We start from the raw sequence: 10,759 nt of genomic DNA, 5'->3' as shown, positions 1-10,759 counted from the left end.
GTCGCCCAACTGAACAGCTTTGTAGGGAGGTCTCTACTAACCTTATTAGGTTGTCACGTGGTAACATCACAACCAACCTTCTCACAACATTGTGACAACGTCATGCAGCCTATTAGTAACAAAACCATGTCAACTGTACAAATGCAGAAAAGTACCATGAAAGATTGTAAGAAAGAGACCTAGAGCCTCAGATTTGTAGGCTAGGCCTAATGGATGGCACTGGCAACTAGCGGGTGTCTGTAGCTCTGCTCAGTTGGTAGAGCATAGCGCTTGCAACTTCAATATAGTGTGGGTTCGATTCCCAGGACCACCCTTATGTACACACATGACTGTAAGTCACTTTGGATAAAAGCGTTTGCTTTTATATTATATATTTTAATATATTATATTGTTGGTGGAGATGAAGGAGGGAGTCACGGCACAAGGAATCCAAGTTTAGTTTTTTACATTTTCTTGTAGGGTTCCAAAGAGCAGAAGGCAAAAATCTTGCAGGAACTTTAGTACAGCAATGAATTAAAAACAATTAATAAAGTATTTGCACAAAAGAAAAGCGAAGTCTGTTTTAAATAATGACAATTATAACCTTCCAGTAGGCCTACAATAAGCCTGCATTCACTTGGACACATTCACATGCTTTGAACTCAGTTAGAAACACTGATTGGCTAATGGCAAACAAGCTGCGTCAACCATAAACTAAAAGTACAGCTATCATGCTTGCAAACAAATTATAGTGTTCAAAAATCTTATTAATGAGGCGCAAAGCACGCTTCTTCTATTAATAATGTTTTGTTGTTGCATTTAACTGCCGAAAATGCTGTTATCCTTAGTAGGTGATGTCAAAGGTCAGCATGTGGGAGAAGTCGGAGCTCAGGGATGATAGACAAGTTGCCCACTAGTTCGAGGGATGTTCAAGTGGATTTTCCCCAGTCTTATGTGGTAAATATCACCTTCTCACTTGGTTATGAACGCAGGGTAACACTGGCCTGTTGGCTCCGTAGCCATACTGCCTCAACAATAATCAGATTATGAATCTGTCTTCTTCTTCTTCGGTATTATGGCAGTCCGCAAACAAGCGTTAGCGTTTTTTCATAGAATCTCAAAGCGTTTCAAGGGCATTAAACAAACAAGCAATATATCATGACAGGTCAACCAATAGATGCCAAGTCTTTAAAAGCTGCATCCTCAGAAGATGGAGAGGATCAGGTCATGGCTTGAGCGGAGAGAGCTGGTCACAGGATGGTAGATGATGATGATGGAGTCTGCTGATGATCTTGTAGAGGGCAAGTCTGACTCTTATACAGTGAGGGAAAAAAGTATTTGATCCCCTGCTGATTTTGTACGTTTGGCCACTGACAAAGACATGATCAGTCTTTAATTTTAATGGTAAGTTTATTTGAACAGTGACAGATAGAATAACAACAACAAAATCCAGAAAAACGCATGTCAAAAATGTTATAAATTGATTTGCATTTTAATGAGGGAAATAAGTATTTGACCCCTCTGCAAAACATTACTTAGTACTTGTTGGCAATCACAGAGGTCAGACATTTCTTGTAGTTGGCCACCAGGTTTGCACACATCTCAGGAGGGATTTTGTTCCACTCCTCTTTACAGATCTTCTCCAAGTCATTAAGGTTTCGAGCCTGATGTTCGGCAACTCGAACCTTCAGCTCCCTCCACAGATTTTCTATGGGATTAAGATCTGGAGACTGGCTAGGCCACTCCAGGACCTTAATGTGCTTCTTCTTGAGCCACTCCTTTGTTGCCTTGGCCGTGTGTTTTGGGTTATTGTCATGCTGGAATACCCATCCACGACCCATTTCCAATGCCCTGGCTGAGGGAAGGAGGTTCTCACCCAAGATTTGACGGTACATGGGCCCCGTCCATCGTCTGGAATGACACAAAAGACTGGAATGACACAGACGGATGGGTGGCTTGAGCACTCACACGATGCCTTCAGAAAGTCTACACACCCATTGCACTTTTTCACAACTTTGTTTCGTTATAGATTCAATTTAAAATAGTAATATTAATATTTTTCCTCATCAGCCTACACACAATACATCATAATGACAAAGCAAAAACAAGTTTTTAGAAATTGTAGCAAATTTAATAAAAATTAAAAACTGGAATATCACATTCGCACAAGTTAATTAACCATTTTCTCAGTACACTGTTGAAGCACCTTTGGAAGTAATTCCAGCCTGGATACCTCGTGTATGAAGCTACAGGCTTTACACACAACATCACCACACTCTTTATATCTGATTTTCAGGGACATTTACAAGAGATACTAAAACCTCTCTGCATGTCAGGATCTCTATGAGAACTGAGGGCAGAAATAGATCCATATGTAAATGACACTGCTACAGTATGGAGCAGGTGGTTGGATAAACAGCAGCAAGTCATCAAGGGTTTGATGGGTAAAGTGAGCCTCAAACCATCACTCTGCTGCCAGATGTGCAGCAGAGGTGGATGGATCACTTTAAGGGGTAACTGGACTGATTTTCCTCTATGGAAGAGTTAGTCAGGAGGAGAAACCTAAGATCTAATTTCTGTTTTTGCTTTGTCATTATGATGTATTGTGTGTAGATTGATGAGGAAAATGATTTAAATATATTTTAAATTGAATCTATAAAGGTGTGCAGACTTAATGAAGGCACTGTAGTTTGACACAGAATGAAGTGACATCACATATCCGTTGAAATACACTAAGGTACAAATTCTGATTAAGGACAAATTGATAACAGATATACATACTTGCATAAACCAAAGATGGGGACCATGAGGCATTTCAAACAAAAAATTAATACATAAATAAATAAAAATCTCATCACTACAAATATCATCTTACCTGTCAATTACAGATGAGTTGCGGTCAATGGTATACCATTGGAGGTAGTCTGACACGATTTCTTTCTTTTCTTCCACAGTAGCCACATGTCTCAGACAACCTGCTGTCTGTAACATTGTGCTGTGTCTCATCATACATTCTTGCAGAGCATCCAATGAAGCAGCATTCTCAATCTGAAAGACATGAAAATGGGCAAAAACACCCCAGTCAATAACTGTATGCACTGTATCTCCTTGCCTATTTTTTTAATAACGTACATAGCAAGGTGTAATCTTACACTATCAAAAACTAATAAATTAATTAAATATATTCCGCACGTGATATAGGAAGTAAACATTGTCTCAAAAACACTGCAGTAAGTATGAAAAACTCTGCCCTACCATACCCTTATGCTATTCTCACCTCTTGCAAAGCTTTCCCTATTTCTTCATCAGTTATTAAATTATTTGTTGCTTTGAATGAAGGCTGGCCTGCAAGATAATGTACAAGATCTTCTGACAGGAAATGGGGTCCTGGACCTCCATGCACAACTGACACAGCAATCATATTTCCTGCCAAGTAGTATTCATCCTCCCTAACAGCTGTGAATGAATTCATATTGCAAAATTAAAACAATGCATTACTGTATATACTGTAATATGCAAGCATATGTCATGTGATATATCTGGTCAATGAGCATTAACCAACCATTAGTAGCCTATAGTACACATCCAACCAATATGCATACCCTTTGCATTGTAGACCAAGAACCGATGTCCTTCTGGTCCATCAAAAATGGGCCGGTCTTTTAGGTGTTTCATCAGTAGAGTTAAAAACTCTCGTCTTGGACCACCAGTGTCAATTCCCTCTTCCAGAACACCAGTATCATCAGTAAATTTCACCAGCATGTCACAGGTTTCAGAATATGTTGTACGCTTGAAACCTCTGACTGCCCCATCCCAAACATTATCCCTTGAGATGTTAAACCGGCTGACTTTTTTTATGATCAATAGGAAGAGACAGGTTTGCTACGATGTCAGGTAATGCAATGTCCGTCTCCTCCCTGTAATGACAAAAAGTTAATTCATTTGTGGATATTCCAGATATACAAGAACTATTGTACAGTGAAAAAACTGGAGTGCTATAGTCAAAAGCATATTACATTGCTGTGTGTTGGAAATTCTTCACATTGACAGCAACCGGCTCTTCGTCCTCCTGCTCAACATTTGGTGAATACAGGTCTGTGTATTTACTGTTGGGAAATTGCCATTTCCATGTTAAAACATCTTACAAACAAAAATGTCTTCCCCATGTAATCAGTTCAATACATTTAAATTATGTCAGTCATTATCTTTTCTTTTTTTTTTACTAACCTGTAGCAAGACATTTTTTCTGGATTTGCTTCCGGTGGATCCAGATCCTCAGCATCAGATATTACTATCTGAAAAAAAAGATTAAAATGTCTGAAACAACAACACTGAAAGCAAGAAATGTCATGCTGCCACACTCTGCCTTATTACCTGTCCAGGCTGAATTGTTGATTGTCCTGGTGCATCTCTGAAACATGATAAAACATATTAAAATGATTAGCTCCATGATAAAGGCTATAATGTAGCTTTGAGTAGCATGTAGTAGTAGAGGGAACAGAAAGATGTATTAAAAAAAAAGATTATTTTGAGAACATGTGGATAGGAGTGCTTCCTGGACTCAAATCTGAGTTAGTTTGAGTTTCTTTTTTAATGGAAAAGGTATAAAATAAAAGAAAGCTCAAACTACTATTTTTTAACTATTAAAATGCTTGTATTGCAAGTGGCCAAGCCATACAGAACCAATTTAAAAGAACTTTAATGCGTTTTTGCATCTAGCCTTCGTCAGCGAGTCAAACAGATGAAATGAGAGACAATGGGTCTTTTCTAGTGTCCAAGGTGTTCTGGGCTAGAGTAGGTGTTGTAGACATCTTAAAACCAGTAGGTGTCCTTCAGGCCTACAATAGTCAAATCATGTAAACATTATGTATATGGATGTGTCCCATGTTTCCTATTGGTGGATTACCACTAGAAAAAACCCAGTGTCTCTCATTACATCTATTTGACTCCCTGACAAAGGCTAGATGCCGAAACGTGTTGGAGTTCTTTAAGTTGGTTCTGGATGACCGTGCCACTTCAGTAAAGGCCTATAGTACCTATGCAGGATCGACAGTGATGTGGGACATATGAATGGACAGTGGATACCCCCCACTTCATTCTCACATGTTTTTTTTAATGGTTTGGTTAATTTTTGTTTATTCAACTGCAAGAGCAACTGTATTTCAGTGGGTTTATTCTGTAAAGCTCTGCTCACACAGGCAGCTGTGGGTCCTTTAGGTAGGGAGCGAGGGGGCACCGCAGTCAGTTACAGAAACAGCTGATAGCATGTAGCAACGTTGAGCTTATGTGCAGCAATATAAATGTATGTATAATGTGTATGTGAATAAGTAGTGAAATATCTGCTAGTAGTTTTATCAGTTTTGTGAGTTAAATAAAAAAAGGTGAAATTGCACTTTACCTGGTAGTGAAAGCACTGTAGCCCAACAAAATATGAATTATTATTGCACGTGTGAAAATTCCTTTGTGTCCAAGTGTGCAACACCTACCTTTCATCGTCCAGCTTGTGTTTGGGAGTACTTCGATTTTGTGGTTCAAAAACCTGAGAGGAAACGGATAAAATGATCAACAACTTTCAACAGGTTCCATTATTTTTCCATTACCACATACAGTATATATCAATGCTGAATGGTTGTCTGTGTTACTGTATAATAGTTACTGCAAAATAATCAAAACAAGCCTTTTTCCACTAAAATATTGACCAGGACATTGCTTTTATGCTTAAAATCCAATGTACATCTAATTAATAAATTATATGAAAATGAATAAATACAAACATACATAAACATTTTAAAAAAGAGAAATAACTGATGTACCAAAGTGTCAGCACGATTGAGTTCAGCTGTGCTCCTTGTTGTGATGACAATTTCAGAATCAGAGTCTGAGGTATCATCCACTGAAAAAAATAATTCAAACAACCATTATCTATCCTCCAGCAGAGTATCTAAATATGTAAAAATATTGAATCATGAGATCCACTAACCTCTTTTATAGTGTTTTTCTAGGCAAATGAAAAAAGTGATCCTGGAATATGCCTTTCCTATTTCCTTTTTATATTCTGCCAATTTGAATGGCCTTTCTGACCCAGGCACATGAACCACCTCTGAGCAGTCTGGATACAAAAGGACATAAGGTCCTTCGTGCATGTCCTTGTTAAATGTTGTCATTTTCTGGACAGCTTGTTTCAGTAGATCAGGTGCTGCTACCTCTGGGTCTGTAAATAACTGTAGTGTTTTCCCTCTTAGAGGTTTTAAATCAGTTCCACTTGGCACCATCAATCCTACGTTTATCTAGTAAAATAACAAAGATATAATTAATGTATACATAGGTAAAATAAATATACACAAACACACAAATACATATAGATCATTGCAAAATTGTATAGGACGGTCAGTACACCTTACCTGGACGTGTTCTTTCTTTAGGCCTATATCTTCCTTTTGGCCCATAGTTAAAAGACTGTCGTTCTTTTGATTTCGAGCTTCTGTACTCCATGAACTGTTTGTATGATGGGCATGGTTGTTCTGCAGAAATGGACAGAGTTCCGAAACAGAAAGTTAGAAGCCGCTCAAAAAATCATTAGCGTTACTGTCCTTAGCTAGCGTTTTGGTTTTGCTAAACTTACTTTGCATAGCACTGTCCGGCTGTCGAGACGTCCCTGTGTTTCCAATGTTTCCGTCTTGTCCGCGTCCCTTTAAAAACTCCAAACACCGACCACACGTAAAGCAAAACCGCGTTAAGCTGTTCATGTGTTTGCCACAAAACGGGCAAAACATCCCTCGGCCGCAGTCCATGTTCGGGCGGTCACCATAAACTTATTTGACGCCATAAACTCCACAACAACAATACGAAAAGACCACGCTCATCACTTCCGTGTCACTTCCGGTATATGGTACATTCCCTTTCCGTGACGAATCTGTCATTTGTAAATTTGTTTCGGGACTGGTAAAAGTGTTTTGCGTCTTGTTAATTTGTTTTCTAAAATGTTAATTTGTTTTATAAAATGTTAATTTGTTTTATAAAATGTAAATTTGTTTTCCAAAATGTAAATTTGTTTTCCAAAATGTAAATTTGTCTCGAGCTTTGTGAAAGTGTTTCATTCTTTGTAATGTTGCTTTGCACTTCCCGGCCACCGTAGATACATGCCCAAATCCTTTGCATTTATAACACTGGATGGGCTTGTGCACAAAAGCTCTTACAAGGTACAGTATCTCATAAAGCCTAGCTTTACATGAGAAGGGAGAGACTCATCAAAAAACTATAATATGGACGAAGTGGATTTCCTTACTCCATCCACCATACAGGTCGGTCGACTTGCACCAATCACTTCACCTACTTCCTTAGGTATATCATCTGCATCCACGTCATGCGCAACCCCAGAAATAACCCACTTGACAGGCGCCCTGCTTCGGAAATCCATTTACAACATTCCATTAAAAATATATTTTTGAGGCGCAAAGCACGCTTCTTCTGTTCCGTGGACACACCAAAATATCTGAATACGACCAGCTCTTGTGACTCTCACCGATGCCACCTCACCCAACGCATCCATGATACTCCTCGTGACTTCAAACGGATCCCCCGGGTAACATTGATCCAAAACCCTCACTCCGACTTAAGTATCCCCGGCCATACCTGGAAGTTACCAAAGCAGTGGTGGAAAAAGTACCCAATTGTTATACTTTAATAAAAGTAAAGATACCTCAATAGAAAATGACTGAAGTAAAAGTGAAAGACACACAGTGTAATACTACTTGAGTAAAAGTCTAAAAGTATTTGGTTTCAAATACACTTAAGTATCAAAAGTAAATGTAATAGCAAAAATATACTTAAGTATCAAAAGTAAAAGTATAAATAATTTCACATTCCTTATATTAAGCAAACCAGACTTCACAATTGTTTACAAACTAAGCATTTGTGTTTAGGGAGTCTGCCAGATCAGAGGCAGTAGGGATGACCAGGGATGTTCTCTTGATAAGTGTGTGAATTGGACCATTTTCCTGTCCTGCTAAATGTAGCGAGTACTTAAGGAAATGTAATGTAAGGAGTACTTATGGGTGTCAGGGAAAATGTATGGAGTAAAAAGTACATTATTTTCTTTAGGAATGTAGTGGAGTAGGGTCCCCTGTAGCTCAGTTGGTAGAGCATGGCGCTTGCAACGCCAGGGTTGTGGGTTTGTTTCCCACGGGGGGCCAGTATGAAAAATGTATGCACTTACTAACTGTAAGTCGCTCTGGATAAGAGCGTCTGCTAAATGACTAAAATGTAAAAGTTTAAAATTGTCAAAAATATAAATACTAAGGTAAAGTACAGATACCCCAAAAAACGAAACCAAAAAGATACCACTCTGTCTCCAAGGACAGAGTAGCAGCTGCCAGAAAAAAAAGATTCTAAATTATGCGCACCCATTCTCTATGGAACGCACCGCTACGCCTGTGTACCCCAAAAGTTCCCTTTATTCACCAATCACCACTCTGTCCAGGAGAGAAAAACTTTGACGACAAAGATGAGATGCAAGTTAATGGTAATATTAGAAAATATAAATGAATGTATTACAAACAGGAATACATTTCAAGAGTTGCTAACTGTTTAATGAACTAAACTTCTCCAAATAAACAAACAAAACAATGCCGCTGGCGCTAACCCGTTACTGCAGCTACCAATAATTTGGACAGCTATGTGTTTCTCCACAAAGTATGAAAGTCAAGAAGACAACAACTATTTTGTAGGCCTACATTCAGGTAGGCTACTTTTATCTGATGCATCAGGGCTGTATTCACTAGGAACCAAACAAACCAAACGGAAGCCAACAGAAGCAAACAGAACGAAACGGAGAGGGATCTACCTGAATTTGTCCAATAAAAACACTTGTTGCATTGCAAAACGTTTTGCAATTGTTTGCAACTATTTGCTATGGTCTTGAGCTAAACGAATATACCCCAGATTTAGGCCTAAGAGAGTGGCAAAGGCATGCTGTAAAATCAATATGGCTGCTCTTCTACTGAAACTCTATGTAAGCAACATTGGGTCTGGACATTTGTTGTCCTAAGAGCTAGGCATTGTCTCATCGAAAAGCTATGCGCCGCTAGGTTCATACAGATGATTTAGCAAGTGTTGTGGTCACATGTAGGCATTTACACAGGCTATGAAGATAATCTTATGAGGAGAGTATAGATAGAGGAATGGAATAGTTCACTCCCACACACCACCTACAAACCTCATAGCCTATAGGCCTGCTGCATTTGCTTAGTCTGACATTGCCCTGTAGCTGTATCTACAGTATACCAGTTTTGCCTGCCTGAATCCACTTAACGTGTTCATTATAAGGCCTTGTGTGATACATCTACATTGTGGGTTGTGTATTGTATGGTATGGGTTGTTGATTTTCTGTTATTTTCCCGGTAGGAGGAGCGCACGCATGGAAAAAGAGAAATAACACCATGTTGGTCTGTACTTTCACCACTAGAGAGAGCTGTTTGTCCAGGTTTTCTGTCCACTGATCTCTTTCAGTGAGTAGAATGTGACATTGATGTGCAGTGAGAGACTTATGGTGAGCTCCACTTTCTTATTTTGATACGAATGGACATTATAACTCACTGCTTCTATGTGTAGCATATTTCACATTTTGCTTTCTGGTCTGTTTTTGGAATAACATAACTTATTTAATTAGCCTACACTTAAAACATACACACCCATGCACACACTAATTTATGCACACACACTCATTCACAAACAAACGAATGCACCCACACATTCTTGGGTCAATGGTAAAGGAATCTTCAAAGGTCATGGCAGCAAACTGCCTTTTTTTCCTGTTGGGCAAATTTGAACAATGTCCAGTTTATACATTAACAACATCTCCTTTGATAATTGAGCATATTCAGCAACCATTAGAGTTTCTACCTCTTTAAGGAAAACAGTACTAAAATGGTGCCAAGAGCTGATGTCTTCTCCTTTTAGAGCATCTTCATAATAAATGTATTTAGCTGCGGAAGTCCAGTGCCCACACTGTTATCAAGAAAAACGACTTCCATAAACCAGTGTTGGTGATTTGGTTGTCCAAGCCCCTCATAAAGAAGGTATACTGGTCCTAGACATTCATTATGGCATAATAGCACCTCATATTTTGTTCCCTGAAAAATCTGCTGGCTACTGCCACTTTCCAAAGTTATAAGGCTACAAATACTGTAGGCGTTTTTCTTTCTGATTTCAACCCTGAATCACATACAAATGGCAGTATGTTTATATTTATATTATTGATATCTTTATTTTTCCTGATGCGAAGTTTGCAGTTGTGTGAAAGGCCTGAGAATATGGCCTTGTACGTTGAGCACTGTTGGCCTAAATCTACAGCAAAATCCCAGCGGCATTTCCCAATACATCGCTGTCCAGCCCCGGAGTGACCACATACATAAGATTAAAGGGTTAAGATGTCAGAATCCTCTTAGAAAGCCCAAATACACTTGGGGTAAATCAATTAATTAATTAACTAAGTAGAGGTCAAAGCCAATAGTTGAGGAAAGACAAATTAAATCAATTAGGAGGGCCTAATAAGAAGATAGACTTTAATTAGAGGAAGTTTAATTAAAAGTGTGTTTGGGGATGTGGTGTTAGGAGCTAGTTCAATGCATCTCCCTCTAAAGAACCATGAGGCCTGTCACCAAATGACAGACATCTACTGTTCTGTGTCTAGGTGGATTGGCTGGCTCCTTAGCAACCTGGGTGTGGACTTAAGTGGAATTTGTTTTTCAATTATTTGGGTTTTCACAGTTTTTATCAAATT

The 10,759-nt window shown here is 38.8% G+C and overlaps 1 protein-coding gene across 1 annotated transcript; it reads right to left on the bottom strand.

The window, feature by feature from the left end:
* Positions 1–1,850: 1,850 nt before the first annotated feature.
* On the bottom strand, positions 1,851–6,629 carry LOC121583479. Its single transcript, XM_041899631.2, has 11 exons — positions 6,602–6,629; positions 6,381–6,500; positions 5,960–6,266; positions 5,793–5,872; positions 5,466–5,518; positions 4,354–4,390; positions 4,207–4,274; positions 3,996–4,085; positions 3,582–3,896; positions 2,855–3,027; positions 1,851–1,890 (listed from the first exon to the last, which is right to left on the bottom strand). The coding sequence occupies exons 2-9, from the start codon at positions 6,423–6,425 to the stop codon at positions 3,815–3,817; spliced, it is 762 nt and encodes a 253-aa protein (XP_041755565.2). The 5' UTR covers positions 6,426–6,500; positions 6,602–6,629; the 3' UTR covers positions 1,851–1,890; positions 2,855–3,027; positions 3,582–3,814.
* Positions 6,630–10,759: the final 4,130 nt, after the last annotated feature.

This window comes from Coregonus clupeaformis, chromosome 15 (genome assembly GCF_020615455.1).
Source record: "Coregonus clupeaformis isolate EN_2021a chromosome 15, ASM2061545v1, whole genome shotgun sequence".
NCBI lineage: Eukaryota > Metazoa > Chordata > Actinopteri > Salmoniformes > Salmonidae > Coregonus > Coregonus clupeaformis.
This window is presented reverse-complemented; position numbering and strand designations above follow the sequence as displayed.

Excerpts from the sequence above, each read along its gene's own strand:
- LOC121583479 (XM_041899631.2), bottom strand. The coding sequence starts at position 6,425 with ATGGGCCAAAAGGAAGATATAGGCCTAAAGAAAGAACACGTCCAG. Across the intron at positions 5,873-5,959 it reads AGAAAAACACTATAAAAGAG|TGGATGATACCTCAGACTCT; the intron begins GTTAGTGGATCT and ends TATTTTTTTCAG. Across the intron at positions 3,897-3,995 it reads AATTTCCAACACACAGCAAT|GGAGGAGACGGACATTGCAT; the intron begins GTAATATGCTTT and ends TTGTCATTACAG.